Source organism: Engraulis encrasicolus, chromosome 5, assembly GCF_034702125.1.
Source record: "Engraulis encrasicolus isolate BLACKSEA-1 chromosome 5, IST_EnEncr_1.0, whole genome shotgun sequence".
NCBI classification, from domain to species: domain Eukaryota; kingdom Metazoa; phylum Chordata; class Actinopteri; order Clupeiformes; family Engraulidae; genus Engraulis; species Engraulis encrasicolus.
The window spans coordinates 22,207,685-22,228,873 of NC_085861.1; the positions used below are offsets into that span (position 1 = coordinate 22,207,685).

At 46.1% G+C, this 21,189-nt stretch overlaps 1 protein-coding gene across 1 annotated transcript; it reads left to right on the plus strand.

Annotated features, from left to right (window-relative positions):
- Positions 1–1,885: 1,885 nt before the first annotated feature.
- On the plus strand, positions 1,886–20,973 carry LOC134449129 (zinc fingers and homeoboxes protein 2-like). The gene is made up of 3 exons (XM_063198925.1): positions 1,886–2,315; positions 16,772–19,399; positions 20,080–20,973. The coding sequence occupies exon 2, from the start codon at positions 16,948–16,950 to the stop codon at positions 19,387–19,389; it is 2,442 nt and encodes an 813-aa protein (XP_063054995.1). The 5' UTR covers positions 1,886–2,315; positions 16,772–16,947; the 3' UTR covers positions 19,390–19,399; positions 20,080–20,973.
- Positions 20,974–21,189: the final 216 nt, after the last annotated feature.

The window sequence follows — 21,189 nt, forward strand, 5'->3', positions numbered from 1 at the left end:
AAACAGAACAATAAGTCCTGATCTGTATATCAGTCACCAAGTGTGTATCAGATATCCCTGAGACAGACAATTGTGAAGAATCCACAAACCAGATCCAAGGCATAGGCCGAAATGAATGCAGCATTTATTCTGTAAAATGTTTGGAACATACACACCAGACAACCTTCAAATAGCGTAGGCTACGATTAATATATATATAGCCTAGGCTGTATATGGGTGGGAGACGTGACGCCTTGTTTTTTCGTAACATTGGTTAAAAACCTACAAAACTGTTATTTTCCTTTAAAAAACAAATGTCAATGAAAGAAGATGTGGTACATTATGTTTCATATTAGTCTTAGATGAGAAGAAACATTTTGTTAAGATTTATGTAAAGGTTTATATGTCAAATTTCCTGCGGTGTGACTGTAACATTAATGAAACAATATATAATAATATATATATAAATTAACCAACAACATTTTGAATAATGTATGAAGCATTTGGCATGATTGCATAAATCTTAACTTTAGATTAAGATATGTGAATGTGGAAAAAACTCAAGACAGTAATATTAACTACAAGTTCAATTTCGTAACACAAATTGCGTCCTGTGGGGTGACATGTATGTCAATGTTTGTGAAGGGGCAGCTGCAAGGCCAACTACAAGGGTCTTAAAGACTGGCTCCTAACCAGTCAGTACCTCAGTTATTGGAGAGTGCTGTGGAAGTTTAAGGTGACTCTTAACCTCTTACTATGTCTTCATATTGCAATCTTTCTGTCACGCAATGCTTAGGTTCATTTTATGGTGTCCTATGGTGTGACTGCTCTTATAGGAGAAAAGAAAATGTTTTTTATTAATGAAAACACATATTAAGATTAAACACAATATCATTATCAAGTTAGCATGAGCTCAGATGTCAGTCATGTATACAAAAGGATTAAAATGGCCATAATGCAGTGAATTCCCTGTGGTGTGACTCCATTTTCCTGCGGTGTGACATGCCTATGCTATGTGTTGATGCAGGACACATTTTCCTAAAAATGGCAAAAATAAGGTGAAATTCCACAGACCACTAAGTGCTTTATTTTTTTCTATTTTTTTCCATTTTTTATCCATCATTTTTCTCAGAAATTTGAAAAAGTTTTTTTTTTTTTTGCGTTACGCCCTTAAACGTCAACCACCCATATGCACACGCACACACATACACAAACACACACACACATAGGCCTATACAGTAGTAGCCTATATACGTATATAGGCCTATAGAGGCTGCTCACTGCATTTTGTAGAGTGATTAAAAAAAATAAACACCTATTTCTAAGCTATTCTTTTTTTTTTTTTTTTTTACTTTTTCATACTTCAGACACATATTTCGTAATATGTGTCAATGATTTTTTCTTCTTCAAAGTGCCTTGATAGCCTGTCACAAAACAGAAGAGGGCTTGTGTGTGCGCGCGCGCGGCCGTGTGCGTGACGGGGGGGTATTTGACCCAGAGCCATCTAATAACAGAGTTGCGCAAACCGGGGACCAGGAAGTCGGTTGGTGATGTGATTCGTGTAGATTAAAATGTTCTTAACAGTAAACTTCTGTTCGTTGGAAACTAACACAGAACCATCACATACCAAACAAAGATTAAGTACAAACAAATTACATTACCTTTACCACCTTTTTTCTGTGTTCTATGGCCACCTCCTGGAACTAAGTAACTTCTAATAGAACTAAAGTCAATGGGGATTTCCATGTTAACGCTCCGTGAGGCTCCATGAGAGCCGCCATTGCTGTGGAAAGATTGGTCCATAGAGGTCTATGGGAGTGGCGTAACTCTGTTATTAGATGGCTCTGATTTGACCGACAACCCAAAATTTAGTGACGATGCCTCCTCTTCAGCCAACAGAAAAGCGGAACAGCATACTTAATATTCAATTACCTTGCACCTAGCCAGTGCAGGGGGCAGGAATACGTCAAAACAACAGTGGTTCATTCATTTCAAAGTCGGAAGTCTCTGTTGTAGCACCTGCTGAATGCCCACATTGCTTTGCCCAATCTATCCGTTTGATTGTTTGCCAGGTTTTCTTTAAAAGCTAACTTCCAAAAGTCCAGTATGGAAGTGCATCTTGTATCGTATGCAAATACGTATGCTGACGTAGATGATCATGTGGGTTTTGGCGTAGATCCCCCTGTGATCGTGAATTTTTTTCCGCTGTTGTCTGTAGGATTCGGTAGATCCTTTACAAATAATCCTTGTATTTGCCTTATCCGTGGAAGTCAAAACGTTTACTGGAACCTGTTTGTCAACAACCCAGCATCCTAGAATCGCAACGACGTAGACAGGTAAGAATACACGCGGAATGGTATAATTTGTATATTAGCAAAACATCTCCCAAGTTAAAACGCTTTACATGAAGCGTGCGTGTAGGCTACCCAAATTCCTCGTTTGCTTCAGACACAGAAAACAACGCGTAAACTTGGCTTTGCCCTGAACTTTGGTCGTCCCATATTGAGGAAAGTGGTCATCTGAATGGCTGCGACTTGGTTAACTGTCTACAGCCAGAGATAACCTCTGCTAGCATGTTTACTAGCCAGTGATTTGTCATCATAAGCAGGAAGTTTTGATTGAAGTGTATCACGACTAGATTGTATGGGAAACATGTCTTCAGTCGATGTCGAAATAACCAGCAAAATATGGCTTCCAATGTCGACATGGCGTTACGTCGGTGAGACTGATTAAAAGACCATCGTTTGTCCGCTAGACATCATGTTCGCCTTTAGCTGGCATCTGGGAGGTATAAATGGACATCCCACAAATGCTGTTATTAATTCATATTGTTGTTTTTAGCGCACACAGGCGAGTTGGCTGGCAAAGTCCCCACTTCTGATTTGGGGCTCGTGCGGTATGATGTAGGCAGTGGTGACGCCTTCCGCGACCATACTGCATGGCTCACGTAGCCCCAATGCAGTAGCTAGTCACTGAGACGTGGTGCCCACACATTCCCTTGTAAACTGCGACGGGAAAGTAAAATTTCACTAAAGTTAAGTGGCGTTTGGCTTTGTCGTGATTAAGTGTAAATGACGATATAACCATATTACTCAGCCCCAAAGCGCGTCTAGCAATAGTTCAGGGTCTTAAAATCTGAAGTGGTCCTCTTGTAGTCCCTTTCTGCGCCACTTTCGGCCATGGAGATGTACTCGTAGTACGAAGCCCATTTCGTGTCCATGACTGGTCGTGGTCGGACAGAGAGGGTACAGTCTCGCCTGCGAATATGTAGTATGTTGGCCTCACCACCACCTCCTGTGCTTTAGCCTTGGACGAGGATCGACTTTATTATGTTATTTTCACCCACAGGCTTCACCTGACAATGTTTAGCCCCCGTGTCATTTGAGGTACAGCCCACTATGAGTAGGCTATGACTGGTTGATTGTTGTTTTTTCATGTTTCATTTTGTAGCAATCCATTTGGCCTTCGTTAAAGGCACAGACCATATTTCCAAAACACATTACCTTCTGTGAACTTCTGTGGGCTTGTGTGATTGGGCGAGGTGTTTATATCCAGCCGTTCTGTATCCAGGCAATGGATCACGCAGCAGCACTTGATTTTTGTGTGCAACACGTCTTTTAATCTTGTAACACCATATCCAAAAGTCTTATTTACTGTGATATCACTTGGCCTACTACACTGCTGTTCAGTTATCATTTCCCCATTCACTATCCTGAAGAAGCTGTCATGTCAACACTCGTGCAATATTTCATTTTCTTTTTGGTAATTAATCCATCAAGCATATTTGGCCAGTTATTGTAGAAGCACTTAGCTTCTCGGATATCCCCCAAAAGCAGGTTTTTACAACCTCTCTTGGTCCCCTTTCGTGAGCTTACTTTTTCTGCACAGAATCACTGGTGTTGCTGTGATGATAACGCTGTGAGACACAAGAGGATTTCAATATTACCTGCCTAATACTTTCTCTAGTAGGCCTACATTAATGATGATTATACAAACCATTATCAGAAGAAGTATATTTCAGCAAATGATCACCTTTTTCTTACGTGACCCATATCAATTTGAGTAGGACAATAGTGAAGCAAGTTTTTTTTTTACTGCACAAACACACGTCGGGGTGAAAGTTTTGGGACCAGTTTAAATCAGGGGTTTGCTTCTCCTAAATTCACTTCAGTCCCCCCTCCTGTGCTGTCTGTGTGGCTGCTTCAAAATGGCTGCCCGTGTTCCTGCCTGCCGTGGCGCCTGCAGACGTCTTTGAGGAGGAGGGAGGCTGCTGCTGCTGCTGTGGCTGCTGCTGTCGCTGTTCACCTACCCCACCACCCTCCCCACCTCCACCGCCACCCGCACTCCCCCGCTGCTCCCTCCTTCTCCTCTTCCGTCCCTCTGGCCCCCTCACTTGCCACCCTCCCCTCCTGACACCACGCTGCACCACCCTACTCCAACCTCACCCCCACCCCTACCCCACCTTCCAGTCAACAGAGCTGTTGGTTGACTAAGCTAGCCAGGGCCATGGTGATGTCATACCTGTGGGTTGGACACTCTCCTTCTCTACCCCCACACCTCCCCCATCCCTCCCTTTCCCTCTCTCCTGCTCTCTCTCCCTCTCCCTGTTTCTCATCTGAGGTGGTGGTGGTCATGACTCCATGGAGAGAGGAGAGGGCAGTGTGTGTGTGTGTGTGTGTGTGTGTGTGTGTGTGTGTGTGTGTGTGTGTGTGTGTGTGTGTGTGTGTGTGTGTGTGTGTGTGTGTGTGTGTGTGTGTGTGTGGCTGCGTGTGTGGCTGCGTGCGTGCGTGCGCGCACGCGTCCGTGTATGCGTGTGTGTGTGACAGACGGTGGCCTCTTTCTTGCAATGGAGCCATGTTCTTCATTAGCCTCCCCCCTCCTCACTTTCTTAATTTCCTCTCTGCACAGGAAGAGCAGAGCAGAGCTGAGCCGAACGGATCCTGTACATTGGCCTCCACAGCTGTTTGGCCGATCTTATCAAAGAGTGAGACCCACAGCTGTTTTGCTGTTTTTCAAACTCTACTCTGTTGGGCAGCAGAGTTGATGAAGTTGGCCTCGCTCGCACTGAAAATGATGGCCAAGCAACAAGTCGTGTCTTTCTCCGTCTTGAAACTTGTTTTCTTACGTCTATAACTTGGAAGTAATGGGACCTCCAAAAAGATGATTAGACTACAAGGCAGTTACATCTCAGTTCATTTGAGAGCACAGGATAAAGAAGTTAGCATTGCTAACAGTGTGTTAAGCTACTCAAGGAGCATGCACTAATATTGTTGCACCCAGGACAATGGCTTGTACCGAAGTGTCTTCTCCTCTTTTCCTCCCCTCTATTTTTTTTTGTTTTGAGGCCTTGATTAAAAGTGTTAGAATAAGACGTGTATGTGCATCCACATGTGATAACTAAATTAATTCAAAATTTGGAAAGACCCCAATGTGATGGCAGTTGGCATGAGAGAGGAAGAGAGAGAGTGCTGCACAACAGAATGAGAAGGATGATTCGAACTCACAGATGGTGTTTGTAAATAGTGCAGTGAAACCATCCCTCTTGCGCATGGCATTGGTCTCCAAGGTAACCTTGCCTTTAGTTTTTTTCTCTCTTGTTGTGCTAGTCTGTGGAGTTTCGGAGCATATGCATCATCGTCCTCATAATGTAGGTTACCCCGGAATGACACCAGTCTCGTAAAACATTTTCATTTGCAAGACCCACTGTCTGTACGCATAATGAAAATGCTTGGAATATTTGAATGAGGTGAACTTTGTTGAGTCAGGTGAGATCAACACACTGTTTATCACTCTATTTTTACTCAATTTATTACTGGCACACAACGGATGACAGACATTTCATTTCATTGGAAGCTTTGTCAAGCAGCATTTTGATCAGATAGGAGCTTTGACTTACTTGACCTATATAGGCCTGACAGCCTATTTGGCAGATCACACTAAGGCTGACCTTATTGCATTTAATACATTGATGACATTATTGTGTGTGTGTGTGTGTGTGTGTGTGTGTGTGTGTGTGTGTGTGTGTGTGTGTGTGTGTGTGTGTGTGTGTATATATATATATATATATATATATATATATATATATATATATATATATATATATATATATATATATATTTAGATGATGTCATTTTGTAGATCCATATTAGCTGGAGATGGGCCATTTCACGTGACACTCAGACACTTTAGGGCCTGACTGACACAGATTTTAATAAAACTTAGTGTGCCTTTTTAGTGGCAATTTAGAACCCCAGAACTGCATTTGCACAAATCTGGCATTAATATTGAGGGAGAAACGGCAGACAGTTAAAATTCAGAGGGTAGGACGTTATACATTCATCCTTTATTATATCAGTGAATTTTGGTCACTAAGAGATGGTTTTGATGTTGTTTTAAAGCTCTTCTCTGGCTCTACAGCAACCTGGTACACATGGTAGTTATCAGATAATAGATAAAGCAATTATGATACGGTAATTATGAGATGATAAAATATTGAATATCAAAAAAGCAATATTTAAAAATGGCTAATATTGTCTAAACCAAGCCTAATGTCATGAACAGCACCTGAAATGTTGGTGTTTGGTTCATGAGTCATTTCAGAGATAATGTGACTTAATGAGTTGTAATTAAGTAGAAATAGTGTAGTGTGTTAACAGCTAACATGAGTACCCCTTCTGACACTCTGCCCAAAATGTTAGTTGAGTGTTGAGTTGGGTAATCTCCTCTCCAACACTGCTTCATTACTACTTTACTGCAACTATAACTTACCTCACCTGACGTGTACCTGGGAAATCCCATGCTTCTTTGTACAATCGTTCCGATCGGGAAGACAGCATGGATTCTACCCCTTAGCGAGGGTTCCAGATCTTGGGCTCCAATCAGAGAGCAGGGAGAGGTAAAAAGGCGATGACTGCAGTTTGTTTTAGGATAGATACAACTGACACGATTGGCTACAAGGAATTGCATAGGTAGTACACGGGTAATTACAACCTATTTCAGACATTCATCTCTGAAATGACTCTTCCACAACAAACACAATTCCAGGTGTTCATGATATTGCAGGCTAGGTTTGCAATTTTAAAATAAAGCTTTTGATACTCAGTTTTTAATATTTGAATATCTCATAATTCATACTTTGATAACTGTTGTGTTCCACTTTTTTTGTGTAATTTGTAGAGCCAGAAAACAGCTTTTGAACAACATCGAAACCATCTCTTTGTGGCTTTAATTTAAACTTTCTGTTTATCCCTTAATATTAGTTCTGGATTCATGCAAATGCAGTTCTGGGTTTCTACCTTGCCACTAAAAAGGCACACTAAGTTTTATCAAAACCCTGTGTCAGTCGGGCCCCAAAGTGTCTGATTTCACATGAAATGACCCAGATGTACTTCACATCTTCTCCAAGGAATGACTTAGAAAACAGAGGCTCAGTAGATGATGGGAACTGAGGTGAAAAAAAACATCTTTTTGGGGGGACAGCTGCTAAGCCTTAGCTCCTTGGGTCTGTCACGACTTGCCTGGTGTTAGACATGGAGTACTAGAGAGGACTCCGTAGTTTGTCATTCTCCGGTTCCGAAGGGTCCGTGTCCATCACACGGGAATCTTCCAGCCCAGCTCTGAAATGTAACCAGCAGCAGGAGGAAGGAGGCGACTTTTCCTTGCACGATTGGCTCTTGCTGGACCTTCTGTCCTCAGATGTGTAACAATGCCTGACGGCTTCTGCCCACCCCTAGCTACGTGTTCCTCCTGTCTTCGTCGCGGAGGCTATCGGCCGGAAGGCCCTTGTGATTAAAATGAAGGTGTGTGTGTGTGTGTGTGTGTGTGTGTGTGTGTGTGTGTGTGTGTGTGTGTGTGTGTGTGTGTGTGTGTGTGTGTGTGTGTGTGTGTGTGTGTGTGTGTGTGTGTGTGTGTGTGTGAGAGAGAGAGAGAGAGAGAGAGAGCTAGTTGGAGAGACCATTGAAGTGTGTGTGTGTGTGTGTGTGTGTGGGTGGGTGTTTTGCACATCTGTGGGATCTGCTTGATTCATCGAGATGATGTAGGCTGTGACTCAGTCTCTCGGATGAATGTGAGCAGCGGCTGCGGTGGTGATGGTGACGGCGGCAGTGGTGGTGGTAGCAACGGGGACATTGTGGTGCTGTGAGCCATGGCGACCAAGAGGCGGGTGGGCAGGGAGGACAGCACAGCACAGCACAGCACAGTACAGGCTGAACAGCTCATGGCTCTGCCATCTGATCTGTGGAGGCCACAAACAGGGAGAAGAGTGGAGTGGAGTGGAGTGGGGTATAGTAAAAGCCAGAGTCCAATTGAAGCAGCAGGGTTAAGACTGCCAAATAGCATGTAGTATTTTCATGAAATTGGAAGTGTGCGTGTGTGTGTGTGTGTTTGTGTGTGACGGGAGCGGGTCATGTTGGGTAAATGGGAGCCAGTAGTTAGCGCAGCATTGAATACAATCAACTGTCGTGTTGTGTTTTATTCCCTAACAACACGGCGCCTGCTCCTCCTCTTTCCAACCAACAAACACGTCGTCCTCCCTGCGTTGCGTTGCACCACTCTACTGCTGCGGAGAGTGCGAGTGAGTTCAGCGAGTGAGTATCCATATTAGTCTGAGCAAATACTGGGTTTATTTAAGGTAGAACCATGTGCTCGTGCAACACGAGACAGAAAGCCCAGGTACACACAACAGACCTTGTCTGGAACACGTGTTTTGTTTAGCTGGGCCGTGATATGGCCACAGCTTCCGGATGTTTGTAAACATTACCGTCAAAAATGGCCCTTTTGGTATGCCTGCGCATTATGCCGCCGCCACCATGGCCACAGCTATGCCATGCCGTCACGGTCTATAAAAAAAACTCTTGCAGAGGCAGGCTGGAATGTATTAAATACTTAATCTTGATTTGACAGTGTTTTGGTGTTTGCCTGCTTGCCTGCTACCAACAAGTCCCCACATCGTCCGCACTGGGTTAAACTTTCGACCCCTGGAGTAGGTTGTCTGTCTCTTCCTTCTCTGGGGCATTCGCTGGATAAATGATGCATGCGGCGTTATGTAAGAGTCAGTGTCTGTCTCCAAGCCAGCTGGTGCGGATACCAGCAGCAGCAGACCTATCTCTGCATAAGTAAGCAATGTAAATATTTATGTCGGGATTTAGATCAGTGTGTTTAGGTAACTCAAATATGGGGGTCGTGATTGTAGTTGTGATCGCAGGGTTTGTTTTGGGGTTTATTTTTCCTTCTCTTTTTGTGATTTACTTGCGTCACTCAGTCACATGACTCTGTATTATGCATTGTGTTCCTACTCATCACGGCTATAGGAAGACTTTTTTATTTTAAAGGTGCACTGTGTAATATGTTAAGTAGTTTATTTCCAGAATTCATGCTGCCCATTCACAAATGTTACCTTTTTCACAAATACTTACCACCACCATCAAATTCTAAGTATTCATTATGACTGGGAAAATTGCACTTTTCATACATGAAAAGGGGGATCTTCTCCATGTCCATTTTGAATTTCTAGCAATAGTCATTTTTAGCTGGAAAACAAAATGTTCTTAGGCCGCCCTAGTAAATAGTAGTTAATTACTTGGTAGTATTCATGAAAAGCTCAAATTTGGCAATAGATAGCCTAGTTTCAATGAGCAGCATAGTTGCAATACCTACTCTGGCCAGAATCCTACACAGTGCACACACAGCGCAGGTTCACTGCCTATTTCTTTCTCTCTTTTTCCTTTTTAAAAAAAGTATTTTTTGGGGCTTTACAAGCCTTTATTGTTTTTTTTTCTCAGACAGGACAGTGAAGAAGAGACAGGAAGCGAGTTGGGAGAGAGAGACTGGGAAGGGTTGGCAAATGGGCCGGGAATCGAACCCGGGTCGGCCGCGTAGTAGACGAGTGCCCTACCATATCAGCCACAGCAGGGCCCCTGCCTATTTATTTCATCAAGCTTGTCTGGCTGTTGAGGCGTGCGGCTCCTCTTAGTGTTTTACAGCCTTGGCATCATCTCCTCCTAAAATTTTGGATTATCCGCTTAAGGCGGGTTTTTTAGTTTTTTTTAGTCTTCATCTCGTTTGAGTTTTTGGCCCGTTAAGAAAGAAAGTGGAATAGATTGTGTGTGTGTGTGTGTGTGGGGGGGGGTATATCTTTGTGTTTGTGTGTGTTTTTGTGTGTTTAGGGGGGTAAAGAATGCTGTTCAAATATGACACTGATCCTAATCCCTAGTCTGACCTCTCAGCCATCAGCGTTTCGTAAGTGCTTGGGAAGGCAGCCATGAGAGACAGAGAGAGGGCAACAGTGTGAGCGTGAGCGAGGGACACAGAGAAAGAGAGAAAAAGAGAAACGCAGCAGCAGTGGCAGGCGGGCGGCGGAAACTGGCCGCTAGTATGCAGCAGCATACAGCAAGAGATATTTGGTTTCTGCTGGAAAAGCCATACTGCACATTGGACATGGCTCCCTCAAATGGCTTTAGCAGACGAGTGACACATCCACAGGCCCACCACCAGGCCCCCAGTGTCCTCACAGTGGGGGGGAGAGCTTTGATTGAACCTTAAGACTTGGGGATTTTTCAGGTTGGCCCAAGATGACTGAATTTCATCATTTAATATATACTCGCCGAGTAGCGTTTTGTTTTGATGGAGGATTCCAGCCACTTTCAACATGTATTTGTATGGCTCACTCACACTACCCATGACTTCTTCACCACCCAAAGACAGAACCTTTTTATATTTAACCCTTTCCGACATCCTAGTATGCTAACTGGGGGCATAGTTTGTTTACATATTGTCTGAAACGTCCTAGGCTAAATCATCCCAAAAAGTTAGCGCTGTGTAAGTGTCTGCTGATCTTGTGTAAAGTTTATACGGAGTATGATATATGGATTATGTTAAGACATAAAGACACACTATGTAAACGAGCCATGCCCCCAGTTAGCAGAGTAGGATCTCGGAAAGGGCTGAACAAAGAATTGCTGTGTCTTTAGGTACTCACAAGCCAAGTGTAGTGTGAGCAATACAGCTGCATATTAAAAATGGTCTGGAATTCTGATTCAGTTTAATGTTGATAGAGGTACTCCATGCTCATTTCAGCATCGATGGATGTGTAATGTGTAACCTCTACAGAGAAATCGAACGCCGGTTTCTAGTTTGTCTCTTAGGTCATTACAGCAGATCCCTGGACTTAGGCTATGTGGTCCACTCAGCATATTTCAAAAAAAAAAATGCTTACGGCCATCTCAAAAATCTGAGTTGGGGAACTGAGGGGAAAAAATAGATGGAAAAAGGTTACTTTGTAAAAGATGAGCAGCGTTGTATTGTCTACTCAGAAGTTGGGGAAGCTGAGAGAAAAGATTTTGTTTGGTGTCTGTTTTCTGTGGAGTTGCAGAGCAGTGTCCTGCTGCGGCTGTATTTTTGGGTTGGTGTGTTTCACTAAAACCACAAGCTCGCTCTCTCTCACTCTCACTCTCACACTCTCTCTCTCTCTCTCTCTCTCTCTCTCTCTCTCGCTCTCTGCCTGCCTGCCCTGAAACTCCTGCACTATTGTTTGTCTTGGTTCCCATGTACAGAGTGGGGCTGCAGATAAGCGGGACCTGAGAGGGCCAGGTGAGGGGGGGAGGGGGGAAGTAGCCAACCCCGTGACTGCGAAGGGGAGGGGAGGGGAGGGTAAGGTACAGGCTGCCTCGTTCCCCATGCCTCCAGCTACCACTGATCAGCATTTCAGCATAATAACGGGTACCCCTCAACACCGCCCACCCCCACCCCCGAAACACACAGACACACACACCCCCACCACCCCTCCGGCACCCCACACTGCACTGCATCGCACCGCTCTGCTCCGCTCTTGCAGTTGATTGGAGCTGGAAGGATTCGCGCAAGCCAAAAATAGGAATGCGGAACATTCCTCCTCTGGTTCTCGGAGGATGAAAATCTCTTCAACACACCGCACGCCAGCTGGTTGTGAGTTGCTATGGCAACCTATAAGTCCACCCGCCCACCCTGGCCGGCCCTCCTTCTGCACCCCACCCTACCCCACACCTCACCGCCAGCCCCACCCTCCCCAGGTAGCCATCAAACACACAGAAGAGCTTTTAGGGGACATTTGGGATATTTTGAATGTACCCCCATCAGACGTGGTGATTTTTCAGGATGGCCGGGATGTTTGAATGTCATCATATAAAATATATATATTCATCTAGAACCTTTTTGATTTAAAGGTGAATTCCAGCCAGTTTCAAGTCAACATTCAGTTGCACTGCTCCGACTACCCTTGGCTTGTGCACCGCACCCCACACCTCACCAGTCTTCAAAAATACAGCAGACCCTGTTCCTCCCCCATCACACCTCTTCACTCTCAAGACCCACTGGTTATGAATGCAAGTTCTAAGTGAGCAAAAGACTTTGGTTTTGTTTACCTTTTAGAGTTGGTCTGTCAGTGCATTGGTGCAGCCCTCAGAGATATTGGGTCTGTGTTAACACCTTTTAATTGAAGTGTGTACACCGAGGAGCATCTTGTCATTTCTCTCCCATGTCTCACCTGCTGTTGCGAATCCCCTTGCTGTAGAACGGCAGGAGTTGGAAACTGCAGAGAGAGGTCTGAGGTTTGGGTACAGCTTGTACATGCTGGGCAATTTTCCATTTTGCTTGACAGGTTTTTGTTTTTGACGACTTCAGTGGCAGCCAATTACGACTCAACGTCTCAAAAAGCCTGTGATGATCATTTTCATCTTTAATTACATCTCCACTACTACTGGCATGCCTGCTGCCCACAATGGTGTCTGCAGCCTTTCCTTGTATCCCAATCTTACAGTGAATTTCTTCTGTGACAAAATAATCTCCTTATGTTACGGTACACAGTGTTGTGTGAATATTATTCCCCGGGATAGCAAGCTTGTGGACTCCAAAACAGTCGTTTTGCACACACACACACACACACACACACACACACACACACACACACACACACACACACACACACACACACACACACACACACACACACACACACACACACACACTTCTTTTAGAAACACCTAAGATTTCTCTCTTCTTCTGTGCCCCTCTGTATGACCGAGTTTCAGAGAGTCAGGCCGAGTCACCACGGCGTGGCACAGCACAGCACAGCAAAGCACAGCACAGCACAGCACAGCACAGCACAGCACGCCATTCGGCTGTTACCATGCAGAGCCGCTGCACTCTCATAGGCCCCCCCAGCTCCTGATGAGATTTAAATTAATTCTGCCCCCTCCCCCCCTTTCCTCCTCCACCCCTCCGTCCGAAATTCTGCCCCCCTGCCGCGCCGCGTGGCATTAGCCTAGCGCAGCTCCGGCTCCGCCCCCTTTATGGCAGCGCGGCACCAAGGCAACAGAGCGGGCCTCTCTCTGGAAACACTGAGTCGACTTGCCTGCTCTCTCGCTGCCTTGCACGGAGAGAGAGAAGAGAGGCTAGAGAGAGCACGGACGATGGAAGAAAAGAAAAAAAAAGTACTTCAGCATCTGCCATTCCACTCCCTCTTTCGCGCCCCACGTTTTTATTAAAAAAAAAAAACTTTGCACAGCCACCAGCTGCCTTGGCCCCACCAACAGACCCCTCAACCTTACCCCCCCCATACACACACACAAACTTGACAACGTACAACCACAACCTCCACCCATCCACCCATTCAGCACTGCTTTCCTCCCCAAACCCCCTCCACCAGTCATAGTAGACCCCCACATCCCGCTTGCCCTCCCTTCCTCCACTCAGCTCCCCACATCCCATAATGAGGAAGTCACATCCGCCTCTGCGTCGGGTGCCAGAGTGCCTGTGTGTGTAGAGCACAGTAGGTGTGCTTGCTGCAGAGACACACCATGACGCGAGTCTGAGTTATATGCCTTATTGTGTATGACTGGGTATACACAGTATATGAGAGTGCGTGTCGGTTAGCTTTTTTTTCCTGTTTTCTCCCCCTGATCACTGTTAGTCATCTTTCCACTGCGTTTGAGCAAACTACTTTTTTTCATGTTTGCACCCCCCACCCCCCCCACCACTAACCCCCCACCACTAACCACCTACCCCCCCCAGTAACCATGCTCTTTGATGGTTTGGGGGCGAGGCGGGGAGGAAACAGGAGGATGTCTGTCGGAGCGTGTCTCGCGCTTCTGTTGATCCGCTCCGTGTTTACACGCCAGCTGCCATCCCTCAAAAAAAAACAAAAAAAAAACCCTTCTAACTCACCACAGTCACAGTGCCTCCTCGCCATCAGTCGTACCTCGTGTGCACTGCAGACTGACGTTCTGTCAAATAAAGTTCTTGATCCATCAGCATCAAACATGTCTCTGTTGCACAGACATCAAACAGTGGATGTTGCGTGACAAATGATGCCTTACTACTAGTCTTTGGTCTCTGCTTGAAAACTAAAGACAGCCATCATCTCACAACTGGCAGACAAGGGATGAGAAAATGTATATTGTATTTACACGACGCCTCCAGACCTTTAAATTGCTTCACCCTTTACCGAAAGCAGTACACCTCTCTGTGGTAGATTACATTACAGCCTTGCTCCTACATCAACTCCTATCAACATTTCCAAATTAATACGCCGCACACACATAGGAAAACATGCTGAAGTTGCTTTTTTTTAAAAAGGGCTAACATTTCCTAATTGCTGCATGAGTGTATGACTTAAGGTATACTATGTGTCCAGTGCAAGCAATTCACCGTAATTCGCTGACTGCCTTAATAATGACAATATTTTTTTCTGGTCTGGGAGGAAAGAGCCTATAGGATACATGGACAGACGGGTACAGTCCTCCATCATCCCCCATCTCCCTTGCCTGCCCTCCCCTTCCCCTTTTCTAGCCCTGCGCTCAACTTGGTGCCTCCACTGCACTCCAGAGCAGGGTTGCCAGATGTGACTGATAATCCAGATCAAAATACAAGGCACTAAATCTTGTCCAGTTTTTACTAAATTCTATTGATTTTTACATGATTCTAAAGCTACAGAGAAACCTGCCCAATGTGTTTTTTTTTTTTTTTTTTACACGCAGATGGTCATCCTAAACAGCCCAATTGTTGCGGGAAAGCGCCCAACCTGGCAACTCCTGCTCCAGACTGGCACTCCTAGAGTGAGTTAGGGTTGTGATATGAGAAGGCCGGAGCCTCATGCATCTTTAATTAGCTTCTGCTGCACACACGCGGCTCCACCGGGGCCACCGCAGGCCAGGGGAGTTCTGGCACCAGAGTATAGCAGGGCAGGGCAGGGCAGGACCGGGCAGGACGGCGTAAGGCAGGCAAGGGAAGGGAAGGGAAGGGAAGGGAAGGGCAGGGCAGATCTGAGCTGAGCTGAGCTGTGCGGAGCTAAACAGACTTTGGCGCACGCTTGGCATCGGATCTCCGCTCTCCCACACCATGCTGCTCCAAACTCTCGCCTACCACATCACTTCCCCAGCTAATTAATACCTGCAGGGACTGTTTTTTTTCTCTCTCCCTCCTCTTCATCTCTCTCCTTCTCTGTCGGTCTCTCTCTCTCTCTCCTGTCACTCGCTGCATCTTCCTCTCTCCCTCCCTCCGTTTTCCGCAGCTGCAGTGCTGCCGCGCTGCCTGCCGCGCAAGGGCACCTCCATGTCTGCTGTTGCCATAACTACTGCATGGAAAGGAAGCTGGTCTTAATTTTTAATGAACAGATGTGTGACTCATGAAGTTCGAGTCCATGAATCAGACACTGACCAAGACCGCAATCAAGTGTTCTGGGCAAAAAAAAAACATTTTCACATGGTCTGGATGAGGACATAACACTGTTAAATGGACCTTTGAACTTAATAGCTCAAACTGGTCACCGCATGTTACCTTTGCTGCCTTGGTTTTCTAACTAGGTCAGTGTTACATTGTAGAGTAACCACTCGTGGCATTGATGGCATTCGGGTCTGTTTACTACTACTTACTATTTACTACCCCCCCCGCTTAACTATTCTGTTATGAGGTCAGTTGAGGGAATTTGCTGCCAAACATGTTTTTGTTGTTGTTTGTTTGCTTGGGCTGTTTGTTTTTGACAGTTTAATACTGTTAAATGAACCTTTGAACTTAATAGCTCGCACTGGTCTCTGCATGTTACCTTCGCTGCTTTTAGGCTTCCTAACTAGGTCAGTGTTACAGGTTACATTGTAGAGTAACCACCCGTGGCATTGATGGCATTCGGGTCTGCTGGTACCACTTACTATTCATGCCTCAATCCTCTGCTTGACTATTCTGCTGTGAGGTCAGTTGAGGGAATTTGCTGCCAAACATGTTTTTTTGTTGTTGTTGTTTGTTTGGACTGTTTGTTTTTGGCCTCCATTAGTCTTTAGTAAAAAGCACAGGGATTACCTAAAATCTCATGTAAGGTTTTGGGATGGAATGGTTTTGACCCCTTGATCTAATTTGTGGGTTTTTTTCCCAGCTGGATGCGCCAGTCACATTTAATGGACATGGAGCTATTCTGTTTTTTGTTGTTGTTTTTTACATATATTTTTAGGGCTTTTATGCCTTTTATTTTATAGGAGAGTCTTAGATCATGACAGGAAGTGAGAGGGACAGAGAGACGGGGTGGGATCGGGAAATGACCCCGGCCGGACTCGAACCGGGGTCCCCGTGGGCATGCAAGCCCAAACTTGGGGGGGCTTAGAGGGCTTAGCTACAGCGCCCCCCGCTATTCTGTTTTTTAATCACAAAATATAAATAGCTGAGAAAGAATGTCAGTACAATTGTTCCCTAGTTCTAGCATTATCCATGTATCATTGACAGTATTATGCACATTCTAATTATTGCTCTCTCTGTCTTCTTCTTGTCATTGCAGGTCAAGTGATCTGTGATGAGATCTCATGAAGTCCTCCATTGGAGCTGACGTTACCAGTCAGCAGAAACGCCCCCCAGTCAGGATTCTCCCGTCTACGGATTCTCACCTCCTCCTCCTCCTCGCCCTCTCACCCACAGTTCTCCCACAAGGGAAGCATCCTATTGCCTTCCTCAACCATGGCCAGCCGAAGAAAGTCTTCAACGCCCTGCATGATCCGACCTAGTGACATCATGATGGAGCAGGAGGGGCCAGATGACATGGACGCGATGGTCAGCGATGGTGGTGGTGGTGAGGAGGTGGAGGAGAACGGATCGGCGTTACCACCGCCACTGCTGCTCCCCGCCTGCGAGGACCGGGAGGAGACGCGGAAGAGCCCTCCGACCTTGGCCCGTGAAGTGACCGAGCCAGAGCGTACCGAACCAGAGCCCCCTCCGCGTCCGCAGCGTCGACTGCAGGGGGGCTACGAATGTAAATATTGCACCTTCTCCACGCAGAACTTGAACGAGTTCAAGGAGCACGTGGACTCCAACCATCCCAATGTCATTTTGAACCCATTGTACCTGTGTGCCGTCTGTAACTTCAACACAAAGAAGTTCGACACTTTGACCGAGCACAACGAGAAGTTCCACCCTGGCGAAAGCAACTTCAAGTTCAGGAGAATCAAGCTGAACAGCCAGACCATTCTGGAACAGACCATCGAGGGGTCGAACAGCGCGGTCATCTACGATGCGGGCAGCGGCCAAAGCGGAGAGGACTTTGGCACGTTCCCCCTCGGCAAGTCCACCGCAGTAAAGACTGGCAAGCCAAAAACTGACCACAAGCGTCCATCGGTGGACGGTCAGCTCAGCCCGGACCTTCCCAAAAAGCAGATCACTGCGGTGAATGTGAATGGAACCGTGATCATTCCGGACGCGTCGCTGAAAGACGGACTCTCTCACATAATGCCCTCCCTACAGCGCCCGCCCAACTTTAACCTCGTCCCGAAAATAGCCGTGCCGTTGAACACTTCAAAGTACAACCCCTCCCTGGACGGTAACTTGACACTCATCACCTCGTTCAACAAGTTCCCTTACCCGACCCAGGCGGAGCTCTCCTGGCTTACCGCCGCCTCCAAGCACCCCGAGGAGCAGATCAAGGTGTGGTTCACAACACAGAGACTGAAGCAGGGCATAAGCTGGTCACCGGAGGAGGTGGAGGAAGCTCGCAAGAAGATGTTCAACGGCACCATCCAACCGGTCCAACAGGCGTTCACCGTGCTACCTGCCCAACTGGCCCAATCCAGCAAGTCCACACAGTCCCTGCTCCAGACACTCCCTTGTCATCTGCTGGGGCAGTCTAGCCTGGTGCTGACTACGGTCGCCAACGGGTCACCGGTGACGTGCGCACCAATCGCATTGACTGTAGCGAGCCAAGTGGCACAGGCGGTCAAGAGGCCCCTCACGTCGCCCATTGTTACCCCAGAGGTGAAACGACCCTCTATTATCAAGACCCTGCAGACCAACTCGGCCTCCCCTACTCCCAGCCTATCAGACTGCAACAAAACCCCCGATCAGATAAGGGAGCTCAAGGCCAGTTATTGCCTGTGCCAGTTCCCGGATGACGAGGAGGTCTATCGCCTTATTGAGGTCACTGGTCTCTCCTGGGGTGAGATCAAGAAGTGGTTCAGTGACCAGCGGCACAGTAGCCATAAAGGTGCACAGCAGATCAAGTCAGAGTTGCTGCTGAAGGAGAGCCAACTCCAGAAGTCCGTTCCCACCCAGTTCCCTCTCCTGGAGAGAGTGAAGGGTAAGACGTCGGAGCAGCTGCAGATGCTTGAGGAGAGCTTTCAGCGAGCCAGCTATCCAACACAGGCTGACATTGACCATCTAGTGGTGGACACCAAGCTCTCGAAGAACGAAATCGACTGCTGGTTTACAGAGCGCCGAGCACTGCGCGACAACCTTGAGCAGGCCTTGCTGAACTCCAAGGGCTCCAAGCGGGGCTCGCAAAATGGACTTCAAGACCAGGAGAACAGAGCTAGGTCCTCGCCTCTGCCTCTTCTCACAACCTCCACGTGTGCCGCAGCAGAGTCCATCGACAGCAAGTCCCTAAGCCTTCTCAAGGACGTCTTCACCCAGACACAGTGGCCATCTCCGGAGGAGTACAACCATCTGGAAATCCAGACTGGCCTTGCACGGACAGAGATTGTGCGCTGGTTCAAGGACAGCCGCCTGGCACTGAAGAACGGAACTCTGGAGTGGATGGAACAGTTCCAGAACCTGAGCAACAAGAAGCAGAACGGTCAGAGCTCTACCCTGCTGTCGGAGCAAGCGCAGAATGTCCTTCAGAGGCACTTCCAGGACACTAAGACACTAAAGGGAGAGGACATTGAACGGCTGTCCGAACGGTCGAAACTCACCAATCAAGAAATCGTGGACTGGTTTGCGTCCAAGCTGGGACACACGATGTCCGACATCAGCAAGGGCAGGGACCAAATCGGACAGGCGAGCGTGGATCACGGGAGATGGGTGAAGGTTACTATGGCAGCTGATAATGAGAGGGGCTGTTTGGAGACGCAGAAAGTGACCCCTGACCTTGAAGTGCTTACTGGAGAACACCCTGGCAGAGTTACGGGGTGAAACCGTTACGGTGAGTTTTGTATAAGAGGTCTCTAAAATGAACTGTAATCTTTAAAGAAATGTTTTTTTTTGCTCTTATGCCTTCATTTGAATAGGACAGTGAAGACTAGATAGGAAACAGTGGGGTGGGAGGGATTGATTGGGGTTAGGGTTGGGAAATGACCCAGACTGGACTCGAACCTGGGTCTCCATGAGCAGTGTTGCCCGTATAGGGTATGGGTCTTAGTTCAGTGCACCATAGCACCCCTAGTTACTGTAATCTTTAAATCTGGGTTGCGGGGAAAAAGGTGGTAATCGTTTGATGTTTGGAATGAAGAAAAATAATTGGGAAAATTAATCCCAAAATATTGCTCGATTGATGTTCATTTCAGACATTTCCTGATGAAATGGACAACAAAATGAGCAAACGGCAGGCTTTTTCGTTTGATATTGCAGCTGCTGCTGTCATCCACACAGGATGTTGGCAGCCTGTAATTTAGGTTTTGAAAAACATCATGGCAGGGAAGGAGCCCACACACAGCTATTGTCCATATATTTTGCCGGTCAAGAGCTCATCTCCTTTTTACTCACTTTTCTTGTCACTCCCTGATCACAAATGCTGTGCTTTGATGTGGGGTGATTGAAAAACTCTTTGAAAACATGTTTATCTTTTCCTGCATTTTCTCATTTTTTGCCTTCTGTTTTTTGTAGGAGACAAAGAAGATGCCACATACACTTGCCTATGCCATGGGAAAGGCAGTTGCATTTTGATACTGGGAACCAATGATTTCATACTTGGAATGTGATGTCATCGGCCCCATCAACAGTTTGTGTGGAGCACTGACCTGGAGGGCTGAACCATGGAGTGCCAAAGCTGGACTGCTACTTTATCACACTCGTTTGAGAGATTTAAAAAAAAAGGGCCCTTGTAAATATTTTTTTCTATAATGGCACCGATTTGTACAATTTTTTTGGAAAAGGGGAAGTTTTGTTACATTTATAATAGAGGAGCCCTTGACCATTTCGCTTAAAAACCTTTGCAAAGGAATGTTAAACAGTTTTGTGAGAGGACCGCTAAACCAGGCTGTCTGGTTTAATTTGTCATACTTTATATTCACAAGACTACAGTTGTGGTCCGTGGTGGCACTTATTACAGTTATGTCAGTAAGGACAAGCAGCAACAGATAACAGACTTCTTGGAATCCTGGACATCTCTTCAATGGACCACACAAACACTGCCTGCAATCTCATTAAAAAAAAAAACAATAAACTCATCAAGGAGTTAAAAGGTGGACATAATCAAAATGAATCAATAGTTATGCACAGTACTTGTTTTTTTTGTATTAGTCATTGTTTGCAATATTTCTGCCGCTGGTCTTATGTCGACTCTGCTTGTATTCAAGGTAGCGCCATTTCAACTGCAAAAAAAGACTAGATTTCCAATAGCTCAATGATCTTCTGTTTTCTTCCCTCGGCTGCTGCTATGGTGTCATGTTCGGACATGTATCAGGAATACTGTACTGCTACCGAGAATTCTGCTTGCTTTTTTAAAAAAAGAAAAAAAAACAGTCTGCTGTAACTCAATAAAACACAACCAAGTGATCAGTCTGTATGCCGACCCACTCACCAAGTAACAATACACACCAACTAACCATTTAACACATGGACGAGAGGTTGCAAAAAGGACGAGGCATTAAATTCAGTAGGTGATCTGCATGTTATATCATTATTATTGAAAATCTCTTCTTTTCAGTATACTTGCAACTGTATAATAATAACCACATTGAGCTGCCGTTTATGGAATTGACGGAAAAAAACTGA